This window comes from Vigna unguiculata, chromosome 9 (genome assembly GCF_037176805.1).
Source record: "Vigna unguiculata cultivar grain cowpea cultivar isolate G323 ecotype 2 chromosome 9, ASM3717680v1, whole genome shotgun sequence".
Lineage (NCBI taxonomy): Eukaryota > Viridiplantae > Streptophyta > Magnoliopsida > Fabales > Fabaceae > Vigna > Vigna unguiculata.
Window position 1 is genome coordinate 14,301,753 of NC_140800.1, and position 17,148 is coordinate 14,318,900.

Here is a 17,148-nt window from a genome sequence, read left to right on the forward strand (position 1 = left end):
AATTAAAAAATACTGTAACGTATTTTCAATATATTTATTATTAAAGAATAATTTGTATTTAATTTTTTTTTCTGTGATACTTCTTTTCATTCTTAAATTTCTTTTCATTCTTAATTTTATTCTTTTATAAATTCTCATTTTTAATTTAAAATTTATTAAAAAGTAACTTCATGCTGCCTCATCATTTGATAAGGCCAGCATCGCGTAGATTCGACGAAATCTTGCTCCAATCGATGGTGAATCACTTGAATGGCCTCCAGATGTCGATTTGTTCGGTGGAAATCGACCAAATACGCAGTAGAAGACTCGATTTAGTTCTAGTGGGGAACTTTTACTCAGACTCTCATTGTTTTAGGGCAACCAGACGAGGTGAATACCTTATCTAGGTTAGGGTTTGAGCTTTTAGAAAGAGGATAAACCACACTATATTCATCAAAGTTGTCTTACAAACAAATGGCCTACACCTTTTATAGATGAAGGGCAGTCGCGAAAACGAAAGAAGAAAGAATGGTCATCTATATTAACCTAACGACGAGAAGTGTATGGCAGCACAAAACCCTAACAGATATAAACCCTAAGCCTAAGGTGTGAGTTGCGTGAAGGAGAGATGAGCAACTATGAAGGGGAAACTAGAACACTGAACGCGTGGTTGAGAGGAAAACCCTAGCAGATGGCACGTTTCAGTGAATGAGGCTGGTTGATTTCTCTCATGAAGAAGAGCACGAAGTGGACTGGAGCGAGATTTCAATTGGGTTGGTAGAAGACATGAATCTCAGCCCAATAGGTAAAGCTTTCCAGCATGGTCCGTGTATAAAAGAATGCTCCTCACGTGATGAAAGCTCAAATAGCGAATTGGCTTCTCGTGCTAACGTTTGGACTAGATTAGCAGCTTTTAATGATCCAGAAGATGTCACGCATAAAAGTAATGGTTGCACGAACCAAGCACAAAGATTAGTTCAATATTAGCAATAATGGCCTAATAGATTAAAGGTCCAAAACAAACATTTATTTAATTAAAAACAAATAAATAAAAGAAATGGGCCTAAACATTGGCCGAAACTATAAGCCTGAGGGTGGATTCATCATCCCCTTCTTTTTGAAGAGGATTTGTCCTCAGATCAAGAAGGTTCTTTAAGGCTTACAACAACCAAAGTTTGAGTCCACCAGGATAAAAACAAATCTGCAATAGTCATCAAACAAAATTACATTGAAATTATATAGACCATGCAATAGATATGAATGTGCAACATGTGAAAATGGGCTTTTAAAGTTGGAAGAAAGTGATCAATCTGCCCACCATCATCGGCTTAGCAACGCTGCTCGGACGCTCAGCTCAGCATGAGCATTCAATCTGCCCACCTCAAAAAAGCCTTTAAAAACCTCCTTCTTAGTTGAGTTAAGGTTGAAGGAAACTTTGTCATCGACCCAAAGCTTGGTCCTAAAGATATCTCAACACAAGGGAGAAAAGTCTCACTGCCTTGGTGGTTTCATTTGGGAGAGCAGGTTGACGAGGATTTGTCGTCATGTCTTCTTTACATTCTTTTTCTTGCCTTCATCTCGTCGATCTGACTTGGATGAGCGCACCACCTTCAATGTTGAAATGTTAAGGACCGGAGGATTAGCCCCCTCCAAGTCAATAACTATCTTTGTCGTTCGGAGAACAGTAGCAGGGTGAGTTCGAGTCGCGTCTTAGGAAGTTTGTGTTGTCCTAAAGCCATCAGGCAACACGACATGCTTGTCCAACATCTTGCTATAAAAATCTACCTTCTTTGGATTGGTGGCAGCCATGAATCTGGAACACAATAAAAAATGTAGCGAAGTTAAACATTAGATTGAATGGAGGAAATCTATTTACCGAAAACATCATCACATATATTTCGAGACTTATAACACTTGAGGAGTTATTTGGTTGGGAGCCTACGAGAGAGTTGATTAAGCACTTCCAACGTCGAGTGAGAGACCAAGTCCAGTATAGGGGAACTAAGACCGATCGTCGCTGTGGAAAAAGTATCGCCGATTGGCCTCTTTTTTGGCAACCTTAAAAAAGCTCGTCTTAAGCCACTTATTTGACTCGCTTATACGAGAAAACCATTCTTTCTTCTCATGCGGGCGAGTGCGAAAATGTTGGAGGAACAAAGGGTCAGGGTTAAGCCTAACACCATGCACAAGATCTGGAAGGTTTGAGTGGCAGACCAAGAATTCAGGTGAAGTTGGGTCAGTGCAACCTTCAATGCTCGCATAAAGAAGCTTGCATACCGGTGAGTGCATTTTTACTCTTATTTAATGTTTACTTTTGGTTATTTAATTGGAATTTTGTTCTTAACTTTTGGTTATTTCCTATAACGATTGTTTTTAACGATTCATATTAAAAATAACTTTTTAATTACGTAAATGTTCTTTGGATATTTTGAGGTATGTTAGTGCAGTTGCAGTTAAATTGAGCTCATGGAGGTGTGAAAATAAATTGATTAAAGTTTCATGAAACCTTAAAGATAAATTCAAGTTAAACATTGCATGAAGATGGCAAGAAAAGTTTGAAAGGTGAAGAAGTTTGGCTAAGCCAAGAAGAGGGAACAGGCAACAAAAATGGACCTTGCAGTTTTCTCTATCTTTTTCCAAAAAAAAGCTATGATAATTCATAAATATTTATGATAAAAGATAATTTGGGGAAAATATATCTTTAGATATTTTATTTGATATTTTTAAATAATTATCTTATTTAATTATACCATAAAATATCAAAAGATAATAACTACCAAATCTTCTTAAATATGACAAGATCTTCTTAAATCTTTTTAGATCTCCACAAAAATAAATATATTTTGAAGATATTGGATTATATATAAGATAATTGGATGAGATTGTAAATGGTTGATTTGAAAAAGTAATGCAAATATTAATTGTAGATAATTTATTAGATATGTTTAAGTAATTAGTTTATTTAATTATATTAGAAATTATCAACTAACTATATTTGTCAAATAGTTTTAAAAATGACTATATCTCTCCAAATATTTTTATATATTCATAACAACTATAAAGAGATAAATGATATTCATGATTATTTTAAAGATATTTGAGAAATTTTAACAACAGAAAATCCTAGTTTAAGTCTTATATAAAGAGACAAAGGGGAAGAAAAAAAGACAAGTTCAGAACTTTAGATTTTAGGAACCCTTAATGAAGCCTAATTTCGTTCTCTCTCCACCCTCTCTTCTACTTTTATTTTATTTTGATTTCATGGAGTGTTAAGTTTCAAGGGTTGGTTCCACTAGAATTTCACTATGGATTCTGAGGTTAGATCATAATAATGTCTTTGTTCTTTTTATTATTGTTTTGGTTTTCGTTCATCTCTGTCTTTTATCTTTGAATCATGTAAAGTGTAATGGTTTTTACATCATAACTATTCACTAAGATGTTGTAATTTATATGCATGTTGATTATATGAGTCCAAAGGTTTTTAATTTTAATTGAGAATGTATTTTGATTAAATTTAGAAACATTCTTGTGATTGAATAATTTTTGCCAATAATTGATAATGCCAACAAGAATTAATTAAGAATGTACATTGATTAATTAGTTTTTTGCTTGATATTAGAGGTAAAAGAATAGACATGATTAAGCATAGTAATATTTAATTAAGAATGTACTTTGGTTAAATTTACCATGATTAATATACAAAATTCTTGGTTTTAAAATTAAGAATGTACTTTGGTTAATAGTGAGAAGGCCAACAATTTAATTGAGAATTTACATTGTTTGACAACCTAAATCATGACAAGATGATTATCTCGAAACAAAAATGAAATGTTGGGAGTCACCACTGTTGTTTATTTTGAAAAACTATGGAAAACCGAAAAACTATGGAAAACCATAGAAATAAGACAAGTCTACAAAACTGGATTTTGAGTCCGGAAGTCAGTTATGTTGTAGTATTAACATTCTACAACACTCACTCGAAAGTGGTACATTTAACTAGATATACAAAAATGATGTGGTTTTCAAGATGTTTAATTCTCCCCGAAAATAATATAAAAAATATTTCTTTTTTGTTTTATGAGACCAACAAAGATAATTATCCACTCATACGTATCTCTATTCATAATAGAGAATCATTGTTACATAGTTCTTACAAAACCTTTTAAGAAATAGTGTTAGTGGGAGTTGGGATGAGAAATTTTTATATTTTTGAAAGTTTTGAATTTTTTAGAATTTTTAAGAGAAGAAAAAGTATCGAGAACTAGGACGATGCGGACGATTACACAAATAATCAAACTTTTATTATGGGGATGTTAGATGACGGCCACACAAACATCCAAATAACTTATCTTTAAAAATATTTGGATAAAAGAGTTGGACACCAAATGATGCGAATGACCATATAGATATTCAAAACATTTATTGGGGGTGTTAGATGGCAGAGATGACCATACAAACATCCAAAACACTTATCTTTAAAATATTTGAATAAAAGAGTTGGATGTCAAACGATGCGAATGACCATGACCATATAAGTATATAAAACATTTATTGTAGATGGCAGATGACGATACAAACGTCCCAAAAACTTATCTTTAAAATATATTTAGATAACAAGGTTAGATACCTAACAATGCCGAACATACAAATATCCAATTGTATTAATATGAAATTTAAAGTAAGAAATCGAACAAAAATATAGAACCTAGAATATTAATGAATTTTTATAGATGACATTTAAACCATATAAAATAAAGAAATTAACAAAAAACAGAGTCCGCTGAATATTTTTCATTAAGGTCCAAAGGCCCATTTCTTGCACATTCCAATTACTTATTTAACAAAATCTCAAACACAAGCGATCAATCATTCATAAGCCATAAATTACTAAATATAGACCCACATAAAAAAAACATGTACAAGAAATAATTAACGTTACATACCCGAAAACGTATATATGATCCTATTTTATATAGGAAAAATGTTTTTTAAGAGAGTGAATAATAACGAGAGACATTGTCAAATGATCGTAAAAAAATTGTGATGTCAAAGGTTAAAGAAACGTGGGTCCCACGTCCAACTATTTGCATGAATCGGAATACACTGAACGTGGCATAATATTTTTAAGAACATGTCAAATCTATAAATTTCCATAAACTCATGCATTTGACTATCACAAATTGATAGTCAAACGAGAACATCGGGCCCTTGATCATTAATCAGCCCAAAACCTCTGAACAAAAAACGAGAAAAATGAAAAGAACAGGCTTAGCTCCCTCATATGCCTCCAAAACACAAGGTAAAAATAACTACGAAATTAAATCCTTAGAAATAAATTAGAGACCCAACCAAGGTTCTTTCAACAAATAAATTATAAAATTAATTATCAACTTATTCGAACAAGAGGGTCAATTTCTACTTGGAACTTTACTGCTAATCTTGAAACACCTTCCGACCAACTTTTAATTAAACCAAATCAAGCCTTGAATTCGATTAGAACATTAGACCCCGGTTTAAAACATAGGTACCCCCAGTCACTGTAAAAGCAATATAGACCCAAGATGTCAAAACTGAACCTCAATGCAACAAGCAAGGTTATATAAATGAGTTCCCAAATTCTAAATTCCAAATGACCCAAATATTTCTGATCCAACATCAACAATAAAAATACTATCAAAGCAAAAAGTGCATCGGCGTGGCGGAGAATACCCCTTAACAGAAACCATTTGAGTCAAAAACAGAGGCTAATCATGAACAAAACATATAACTTATGCAATTTATTCAACACGATCATTTCAATCATCAATACCCAGCTAATCAGTAGCCTCAAAATCACAATCTAATCCGAACAATTCACGACACAACACAAAACCCATATAATATTCCAACCATGGATTTCACAGTAAACAAAACATAGACAGAGAAGAGAATCAAGAGTTGAACCTTAACGGCTAATTACACGAGCTTAGGGTACGTGAACTATTCGAGTGGGTGAGGTGCGTTAGGTGAGTGAAAAAGAAAACTATAGGGATGTACGTGTAGCAGGTGAGTATTGGGTTTTTTAAAAAATAGAGTGGGTAGTAGGAATAGAAATAATAGGATGTCCTAAATGTAAAAAATAAAAAATAAAAAATTAATATGATTTTTAACAAAAATTGGACCAAAAGGATAGGCCCCAAAATGAATTTTTCTTTTTCTTTTAAATTATTGATTTTTTTTTATTTTTATTTCATTTAAACTTTTTAAAATATATTTTATTTGTTCAGAAGAAATTATGTGTTGTCACATCGATTAATTTGAAAATCTAAGACTACAATTAGAAAAAGAGAGTGGATATTGGATTTTTTAAAGAAGAATGATATCTTAACTACTAAATTTTAACAACTTTTTTTTACAACATAAGGTGTCATCTTCTAAGTGGTTTTGAAATACTGAAAATGTAAAAATGGAAAACTAGTGAACCACATAAAAGATACCACCTAAGATTGTAAGAAAAAGTTGTCAAAATTTAGTAGTCAAAAAATCATTTTCCTTTTTTAAAAATAGAAAGTGGGTAGTAGGAATAGAAACAATTCTGCTAAATGTAAAAAAAAATAATATTATTTTTAACAAAAATTGGACCAAAAGAAGGTCCCAAAATAAATTTTTCTATTTCTTTTTATTTTTATTTTTTATATTTATTTCATTTAAAATTTGAAAATATATTTTATTTGTTTAGACGAAATTAGGTGTTGACACATCGATTAATTTGAAAATCTAAGACAACAATTAATTGAACGATAATCCTTAGATAAATAATGATGAATCTATTTTGAAGAAGAAATGGAATCAATTTTTTTTTTAACATTGATTTTATATCTTTTTATGTTTTTCCAACTTTATTTCTTTATTTCTTATTTTATTTGATTAACCCTTTTGTATAGTTTTTATAAGAACTAATTTGTCAAGAAGCAATTTTGTGTATGTTGGGAGACGACTTAGGGTTGACTTTACTCTTTCTATTTTGTTAACTACTATCTTAGCAATACTAATTGACTTTCAGTTGTCAAACGAAGATCTTAGCGACGATGATGATGAGGTAGCATCGTCAACATACCCTCGACCCTCTCGACTAGAAGACTCCTCAAACAAGGAAATGTTAATGGTAGACATTATTAATTACCTCTAGAAAAAAAATGATCGATAAAATTAGAGATATGAGAGGAAAAATATGAAAATGATAAGCCAACCCCATTGCTATTTATAAAAACAGAAGGCGAACAGTCCTATCGCTTGAACCATTAGATCTAACCGCATCCAACAGTTGGCAAGATTTGACGCTTCACATCCTGTGGGACTAAGAGTAGACTTCCCAAAGCGTCCCAAGCTCTTGAGCCCCAACGGTTACTTTTCAAATGACTCAATAGCATGGATGGTATGGTCAAATGGTTACAACAACCAACATTTGAATGATACCCAACAATAAAAAGCCCTTCACATCCAATCTTCAACAATGGTTGAACTTGGGAGCCAACGTATAGTATGGATCGACCAATCAAGACATCTAAGAGCAAGGGACCAACTAAGGTGTCGGTCGATCAAAACGATCGTCAGGATCGTACAACTAGAAGTAAGGGAAAAAAATCAGGGCATATTAATTGGATAGAATCGCTCTCCAACTTATTAAAAATACTTTGTAAATAAGTGGATAGAACCACTCTCCAATTTATTGAAAGTACTCTCTAAATACTATAGGCTAACCCTTCAGACAATCAAGATTAATAGACTAGTGTATATGTCGTTCAGTCATGACGATTTTAGATCTCGAACGTGAATGATCGATCAATTGACGTTCAATGTGGTTATCTAATCTAAAAATAGTTTAAAATAAATCAATTGAGTAATTGTATTAAAGTATGATTTGGTTGTAATTAGGCTGATGGGAAGTAAAAGCCCATTATAAGTAGTATAAATAAGAGGTCCAAGTAAGGTAGTGTTTTACATTGATTACTGCATTTAATATCCTTGCACTCAGACAATTATCAACTTAAGCATAAGAGTGCCTTCTGCATGTATCATCCATTGGTGTAGGACGAACGAAACACGTTAGAGAATGGTTGAATTGGAGATATCATACACATAAGACATCATGGTGTTGAGGGTGCCCGACTAATTGCGTAAACAAAAAGCCATTTGCCAGAATCTAATAAATGGCATCACACCATCAACAAAAGAGTTCAGCTGCATTTATTTATTCATACTTTTATTTAATGTTTATCATACACACAAGACATTGACCTTAAATTGGTGTTGTCATTGTTAGCAAATAAACCTTTATGTGAATAAACTTATTCAATTCCTTGTATTTATTTATATAAACAAAACATTACAATTTATAGACTCTATTTAGGCTTTTCATCTCCAAGCCTTGAACTCTGTCATTAAGACACAATTATTACCTATTAACCAATACAATAAACCTATGACCCTTGCACTCTAAAACACACCAAACTCCTAAACAAATTAACTACCTATAAACAACCTATTTAATTTTATTCCTAATAAGTTTACCTAACAAAACTTCCCCTTAAACTTAAATTCTTCTCTATATTAGTTTTTCTACCCTTCATCTCGGCTTTGCCATGTGCAGTCCGCATTAATCTTACTCCTTTCCTTTATAGTTAGGTTCTTCACTATATTCGTAGTTGACTTGCTCTTCTCTTTGGCCCACTTTTTCTTCTTTTTTGCTGACATGTACTTCGCTCTCATTATCCGACTTGTTCTTACCTGTTTTCATATCAATATATTGATCTCCTTTTGAGTTGTCCACTGACTCCATCGAGCTATCCACATGCTCTACCGAGCTATGCAAGTTGTCAAAGCGACTCCCCTGGCTATCTGAGCTTTTCGTGCCCCTTATTGGGCTATTTGAGCTTTCCTTACCCCTATCTGAACTACTTAGTTGCCTAGCAAGCCTATCCACGTTACTCAGTTGTTTTTCCGAGTTCACCACACTACTTGGCTATTTTATTGAGTTCTCCAATTGTTTGTGCTCACCTCCCAAGCTATGTTCTATTATTAACAAAGTAGCTTCTTCTTCAACTTCTTCTACAAGGTTGATTGTCTCTTCCTTTCCACTCTTAGGTCGTTGCAAAATGCCCGACCTTATCGCAACTAAAGCACTTGTTTGAGTAATAGTCATTTGTATAGTGTCCATACTTGCCACACTTAAAGCACTCAATGTTTGAGTTGCTTGACCGACCTCGTCTTCATGGACCTCGTCCTCTTCCATGCCAATTTTGTTGACTGAATTGTTCTTTTTCTTCTTCATTAACTTGGCCTTAAGTGTTATGAGCCTCCTTGGTATCCTCCTTTGCCTTGAGTGTTATGAGTCTCTCCCTTCATTTGGAGTTGTTCTTTTTCAAGTGGCTCACACTTCTTCTTCTTCGTTGCTCATGTGCCAAAAGGGATCCAGCAAGCTCTTCAACCAAGAGCGTTGACAAGTCCTTGGACTCCTCAATCGTGCACACCATATTCTCGAAGTTGTTAGTCAACGACCTTATAATCTTCTCCACCACTCGGCTAGCAGGCAACGCCTCTCCGTTTCTGCCGAGTTGGTTCGCCATGGTTTTAACCCTATTAATGTACTCATTTACTCCCTCTGTTTCCTTCATTCTCATGCTCTCCAACTCTTTTCTTAGTGTTTGAAATCACACATACTTCACTCGTTCACTCTCCCATGCTTTTTTAAGATTTGGCATTTGCAATCTTCTCAAAGCTGAACTCGTCCACAGCTTGATAAAGGATGTACAAAGTTGCCTTGTCCTTCGCACACGTTTCTTTCAATGCTTTCAACTTGGTGTTTGAGCAATTTGTGGTGTTGGTTGGTTCTTGAAAACCATCTTCAACCACCTCCCAATTTTTTGGGAGCTAAGATCCTTCATTTTGAGACTCTAATTTTCATAATTGATCACCTTTGTCAACTTAGGCAGAGATATATTGTTAGTAAGATTGACCATTTCACTCCTTTTTTTTCAAACACTCAAACTCTTAAGCTCTCTAGTTGTCTCTCCTTTTTGCCACTCAGATACTTAAGCTAAATGGCTCTTATACCACTTTGTTAGCAAATAAGCCATTATGTGAATAAAACTTATTCACTTCCTTATATTTTTTATATAAACAAAACATTACAATTTAAACTCTATTTTGGCTTTTCATCTCCAAGACTTAAACTTTGTCATCAAGACGCAATTATTACCTATTAACCAATACAATAAACCTATGACCCCTGCACTCTAAAACAAACAGAACTCCTAAACAAATTAACTACCCATAAACTATAAGTATTGAAATGGTTGAAATGTTAAAGGGGGTTGAATTGGATAGTTAAAAAAATGTTAACTTTTAAAATCCTAAAACAGTTTTCAATTGAATCAAATCAACCACGAAGTATGGATGCAAACACTCCTGGACTAGACACTTTCAATCGATTAAAAACAAAGATAGCCGATTGATTTCATCAAACAGATACAATATTGATAGAATCAACATATTAAATCACAAATATAGTCAACTGAAAAACTGGGAAAATTGGAGAAATGGGAATTTGTGATTTAAGCCAATAACAATATGAAAGATCAAACAAGATTGATTCCTATGAGTTATACAAACATGAGCAAAGCTTTAGATCATGGTAGAGCACACAAGAATATCACAAAGATGGTTCAATTCGAATTTCTTTAAACTTTAAAATGCAATACAAAGATAGAAGGGTTAGAGAGAAAAAAAGCAATGCACAAGATGTTTATACTAGTTCACTTAAACCTGAGCTACATCCAATTAGTCAAGGCAACCCGAGCCTGACTTTGCACTATTTCAAAAGATTTACAAAGTTTACAACATTACACTTTCAAGATATGTAAGAACATCACACAATCACTCTTGAATCACACAAGAATCATACTAGCACAACAAGGCACCTCTTGCAGACTTGGAAAACCTCTAGGTATAACCTAAAAGCTTAAGAAAGACCAAATCTCAGTGGTAGCATAGCCTTGCCTACTAAAACCACTTTCTTCAAGCTTTAAAACACCAAGCAAAAAGCTCCAAGATCAATTTCAACAGCTGCACATTGTATGATCACGAAAGAGAGAGAGTTCCATAGATTCTAGATAGTTTTTGCGCTAATAAATGGTCTTCTTAGCTCTCTTTCGAAAAATAAAACTTTTATAGTTAAATTGTTACAAAATTCAACTGGTTGATTTTCAAATTAATCGATTGATTTCACTTAGCATAAGTGAAATCAGTCGATTACAAAATAAATCAACTGATTAAATATGTACTTGTTAAGACTACTACAACAAACCTTTCAATATGTTAAAAACTCATTCAACATATTAAAAGATACTATTGAATCTGTTGAAAAACATTTCAACATATTAAAAGACACACCTAAGACCCTATACATCTAATTAATGCAAAATAGTCTACATCAAGATTACAATTCTTCAAGCTTGTTTTCCCAATGAATAGTCCAGATAGAGAGCACACACACAAGGCTTGATCAACAAGTGAAACATCAAATCTCCACATCTTCATCAATGTAAGCATGGTTCCAACATGTTCCAAGACAATGACTTCATTTATCTTCATTAAATCTTCAAACACCATATCATTCGGGCGCTGTTGGAAGTCCCACATCGACTAGAGATAAGGCAATTTCATAGTATATAAGTGAGGTGCAAACCTCACCTTACAAGCCGGTTTTGTGGGTTTGAGTTAGGCTTAAGAAGCCCACTTCTAACATGGTATCAGAGCCAGGTTAAAGCCTATCCTAGCGAACTTTCTTGGACATTTCTGTTCCACCCGATATCGGACCGCTAACGGACCACCCATTAATTTCTTGTCCCACGCACGAGATGAATATATCTCAGCGTGAGGGGGGTGTGTTGAAAGTCCCACATCGACTAGAGATAAGGCAATTTCATAGTATATAAGTGAGGTGCAAACCTCACCTTACAAGCTTGTTTTGTAGAGTTGAGTTAGGCTTAAAAATCCCATATAAACAACCCATATAATTTTATTCGATTTATGTTTACCTAACCGTCATGCCTGCACTTAACTATTTTCTTTACCAAATGACATTACTTAGAACAAAAAGCGGAAAATAAAAACAACTTATAAAGACAACAGAAGAGAAAAAGAAGTAAAGCGGCATTAATTGTAGACACCAAAGGAGTTTAGTTGAGGTTGAAGATGAAGTGGTAGTTTCTTGATGACAGTGAGTCCCCATATCTCAGTCATGTCTACATCTTGCATTGGTTTACCAGTCTCATGAGGAATCTTCCAATCAAACCAGTAGAGGAGATTAGCAAGGATATACTCAGCGGAAGCAAGTGCAAATGAAATTCCAATGCACCCTCTTCTCCCAGAACCAAAGGGTATAAACTGCAAATCATTTCCTCTGAAATCAACTTCTGGCTCTTCTTCAAACCTCTCGGGAAGAAACTCTTCAGGCCTGTTCCAAATTTCAGGGTCCCTCTGAATCGCCCATGCATTCACAAACACTCTTGTTTTGGATGGAATATCGAAACCTTTCACTTTTACATCAGATAATGTTTCTCGGGGTATCAAAAGAGGAGCAGGTGGATATAATCTCAGAGTTTCTTTCACTACACATTTCAGATAATTCATTTCATTCAAATCATTCTCTTCCACTTTTAGTTTATCCCCAACAACTCTTCTTACTTCTTCTTGAGCTCTCTTCATGGTAGCAGGATTATTCAATAGCGCCGCAAATACCCATTCCAGAAGAGTTGAAGTAGTGTCACTTCCTCCAGCAAATATGTCCTGAAATTGTGTAGATCATGGATTCTTAAACATAAATTTAAGCATTATATTTTACTGTTAGAGAAGTTATCCATAAGAATTGAAGATTTAAATCATGAGTTGTACCATAAGGATTGCCTTGACGTCATCGTGTGTAAGCTGAAAATCATATTTCCCTGCACCATCTTGAATTTGAAGGAGTGAATCCACGAAGTCTTTGTTACGATCAGATTGGTAACTTTCCATGTTCATTATTGTCTTGCGTTCAGCAATTAACTGATCAAAGAAAGAATCTAATGCCCTGAAAGTGGCCTTAAATTCTGGTACTTGGCCAGAAAGAACGTCAATCCAACCTAACAAAGGAAAGAAATCTCCAACAGAGAAAGTGGCCAAATGTTTCATCATCTTTCTTCCCAGCTCTCCAAAGCTGATTCCACCATCTGGGTTATCATACTTTCTTCCAAGAACACATCTAGACATTATGTTGTTGGAGGTTTCAATCAGAATCTCAGTAAGATTCACGCAAGAAGACGTTTTTCCCGCGCTGCATGCTTCACGTACGACACCAAGCATGGCTGCAACTTCTTCTTCTCGAATGGACTGAAAGGATTGCACCCTTTTGGTGCTTAGAAGCTCAAGAACACAGATCTTCCTTTTCTGTCTCCACTCTTCCCCGTAGGGTGAAAAAGCCACATCCATGCACCCATACATGATGATTTTCACGGCTGTGGTCTGAGGCTTATTGGAGAAAGCAAGATCATGTGTTTTGTAAACTTCTTTGGCCACATCAGCTGATGAAACCACAAGAGTTGGAGTTTGGCCTAATTTCAGAAACATGATAGGACCATACTTGCGAGACAGTGCTTGGAAGGAGCGGTGTGGGAGAGTGCCCAGTTGATGAAGATTTCCAATTATAGGTAGTTTTGGTGGTGAAGGAGGCAAATTTGACTTGTTTCTTCTTCTTCTTCTTTGGTTAGTAAGAACAAAAAGGAGGCTTAAGAAGAACAACAACATGGCTTTGTAAGAGGTATTTAGCTGGTTTGCCAATTCCTCTAAAAGTGAAAATAATGGTTGAACTTGAACAGCCATTGTTTCTATAGGGTTACTTGGATTTTATTTTGGTGAGGTAGGTTTGTATGCATCTCCATAACCATGGTGGTTGAGAATTTATAGAATCTCAATATAATGAATAGAATAAGATAAATATATGATAACAGAAACACGAATGAACAGAAATGTTATCCTTTACGATAAAATAATATCGAAATAAATAACGTTAGCTGCAGACGTATACAGTTTTTTTTTTTTTTCTTAATTATACATGCACAAAAATCTTTTAGATTTAGTTCCTATATTTAAATCTTTTTTAGCATCTGTTCTCAGAGATATGGTATGATTAATACATTTGCAGAAACTAAAACGAGTTAAAAATTGTAAAAATAGGAATTAGAAAGAATATTTTGCTAATAGAACATAAGAATTATGCCACTGGCTGGAATGAAATAACTATTTTATCTTTTATTATACTTTATGTCCCGTCATTTTATATAAGAACAAATAATTATAATTCATCAGAATCAGTGAAGTGAAGGAGATTAATTAGTTCATTTTAAGTTTTAAATTTAAATTTTATGTTAAAATTACCCTAAAATTAATTAGTGGCTATATATAATTACACTACAAGAGGATTTCATATGGTGGTGTGGCTGTATTACATCAAATTCAAGGTGTGAAAGGAATATTAATAAGTAATACTTTGAAGTTAGGTTATGTTAATGTGTTTCTTATATAAAATACTGTTATTTATCTTTTTTTATAATTATCGTTATATACAGGGTTAACACGTTTAGACGTTGGTATATTGAAACAATTGGTGAGAAAAATTGTAAATAAAATTTGAAATTTTTCACTCAAATTAAGAAGAAAACAATTAATGGTTTTTTATTTATTATTTATTTCTTATTTATTTCTTTTTCTCCTCTTGTCTACGTAAGGGATATTATTTGAATGATTATTATAAATGGTACGTGAAAATTTGTTTATATATTTAATTAATTTGTGATGTTGTTTGAGTGAGTTATCTTGTATGAAAAAGATTATTAAATAAAACTTATATGAATTTGTGGTGTTATGTGAATATATGTGAATTTATTGTTTGATTTGTGTATTAAACATTCACACCTAAGTTGTAATATAGATTCTCTTAGTGATTATTTGAGTCACATATACAAATAGATTCATCCCATGAATATTCTCCAAATATGTCTTCATTTTAATAGGAAATATCCACATTGACTAAGCATTAGTGCAGATTTTTCTTTTTAACCCGCCTTATATCCTCGGTTGTCCAAGAACCAAAGCATATAATGAAGCAGTAACATTTTTGTAATTCTAGGCAACTTTTATGCCTCAATTTAGAGAAAACTCGAAGCAAAAGAGGGTTATATCACTAGTGCAGAATTGCGTTTTTACCTCGCCTTATAGGCCTCGGGTGGCAAGGACCCGAAGCATATAACGGCGCGGTGGCATTTTTGCAATTTCAGGCAACTTTTATGCCTCGGTTCAAGAAAAACCCGAGGCCAAAAGGGGTTATAGGCTTCGGTTAAAAAAAAACCGGTGCCAAAAAGGGTTATAGGCTTCGGTTAAGAAAAAACTGGTGCCAAAAAGTGCTTAAAAGGAAACAAGGCATATTAAAACGCGGTGGCATTTTTGAAATTAAAATAAACTTTTATGCCTCGGGTGTCAAAATAACCGAGACAAAATTAGTGGAATTGGTGGTTATGCCTCGGGTGTGATTTGGACCGAGGCCGTATATAAACTTTTACAATTATTTTAGACAGAACCCTTCTTCTCCTTCTTCATTTTTTCTTCTTCTCCTCCGCGTTTGACAAAACCCTAGTGCGGCCCACATCTTCTTCTTCGCGTTTTCAGCACCACCACCACGCCACTCTACATCTTCTTGTCCTGCACCAGCACACGAACGCTGCTGTTGTTGGGTTGGGAGATCATTGTCGCCGCTGCTGTTGGGTTGGGAGAACATCATTGTCGCCGTTGTTGTTGGGTTTATTTCTTCGAAAACCACTGTCGCTGTTGTTACGTCAACGCTAGTGAGAGGGAGTGAGGGAGGCTGTTGCAGTTGTGCCACCGCCGCACTTGCCATTGTCGTCGCGCTTGCCGCTATTGTAGTTGTAGTTGACGCTAGTTAGTTGCTTGTTTGTTCCAAGTTTTGGTTTTTATTGTTTGAACATTGGGTGATTGATACAGAGGGTGGATCTACATCAAAGCCCCCTAATTTTAGGGTTTCTTCAAAATTCTCACCAATTTTAAATTGGAGTTTGATGTTCTGTTTCTGGAGTATGAGATTAATGAAAATTTAATTGGTTTTTTTCATGTTCTTGGCTTGAGGTTTTGCCCTATGATGATTGCTTTTGTTTTCTCTTTGTGACTGTTCGAGTCCTATGAGGAAGAGGTTGATGAGAGATTTCAAAAGGTTTCAGCAACCCATCTGCAGTGGTGCCCCTCAGTAGATTCGCAATTTTTTTTTCAAATTTTATCAGTATTATGCCTCGGTTGTATCATACCCGAGGTAGTAATTGCGAATTATGCCTCGGTTAGGAGACGGGACAAAAAGGTAACTTTTTTTCCTCGGTAGTATATGCCCCGGTTTTTAAACCGAGGCCAAATAGTCAAAATAATCGGGGTAAATATCCTTTTCTGCACTGGTGTATGCTTCGGTTCACAAAAACCGATGCCAAAAGCGTGGTTGGATATTTCAAAAATGCCACTAGCCGTTACGTCTTTGGCCTCGGGTGGCATTGAATCGGGGCCAAATAGGGCTATATGCCTCGGTTATTAATTGAACCGAGGCCATAGTGTTTAATACTTAATCTTTTAATTTGGTATGAATACGAGTAATACCCATTTTTTTAATTGGGTATGGGAATGAACATGAGATGTACATATTTGCTTCGTACATGTCCTCGTACTCATCTCAATACCCACTGTTGAGAAAAATGCATCATCAATTAAGAACATCACCCCCTTTATCTCCAAAAATCACCCTTTAGGAGAGAAATAAGATAAAAATAAAGAACACAAGAATATAACGTGAAAACTCCAAAATCAAAGAAAAAACATGACTATCAGAGAATAATCACCATGTGAAAATTTGTATATCACACATAAAACACTCTTGACCCTTTGGCCCCAAGTGCACCCATACCCTTCAGAGTAAAAATTTAACTATACCTCAAAACACTATTACAAGAGAATAAGAAAAACCAAACTCTAGCTTAAAGTGTCTTTGACTTGGGACAAAGAACATCATGGACTTAGAGTCCATATAGTCATTAACACCTAACC

General features: G+C 34.4%; 1 protein-coding gene and 1 long non-coding RNA gene across 2 annotated transcripts; both read right to left on the reverse strand.

Moving 5' to 3' along the window:
* Positions 1 to 566: 566 nt before the first annotated feature.
* On the reverse strand, positions 567 to 2,051 carry LOC146883589 (uncharacterized). The gene is made up of 3 exons (XR_014984374.1): positions 1,922 to 2,051; positions 1,298 to 1,792; positions 567 to 1,180 (listed from the first exon to the last, which is right to left on the reverse strand). It is a non-coding gene; the product is annotated as an uncharacterized LOC146883589 (long non-coding RNA).
* A 9,968-nt stretch (positions 2,052 to 12,019) lies between these two features.
* Positions 12,020 to 13,937, reverse strand: LOC114196331 (phenylacetaldehyde oxime monooxygenase CYP71AN24-like). The gene is made up of 2 exons (XM_028086943.2): positions 12,913 to 13,937; positions 12,020 to 12,807 (listed from the first exon to the last, which is right to left on the reverse strand). Exons 1-2 carry the CDS (start codon positions 13,873 to 13,875, stop codon positions 12,175 to 12,177), a joined length of 1,596 nt encoding a protein of 531 aa, XP_027942744.1. The 5' UTR covers positions 13,876 to 13,937; the 3' UTR covers positions 12,020 to 12,174.
* Between the last annotated feature and the right edge of the window lie 3,211 nt (positions 13,938 to 17,148).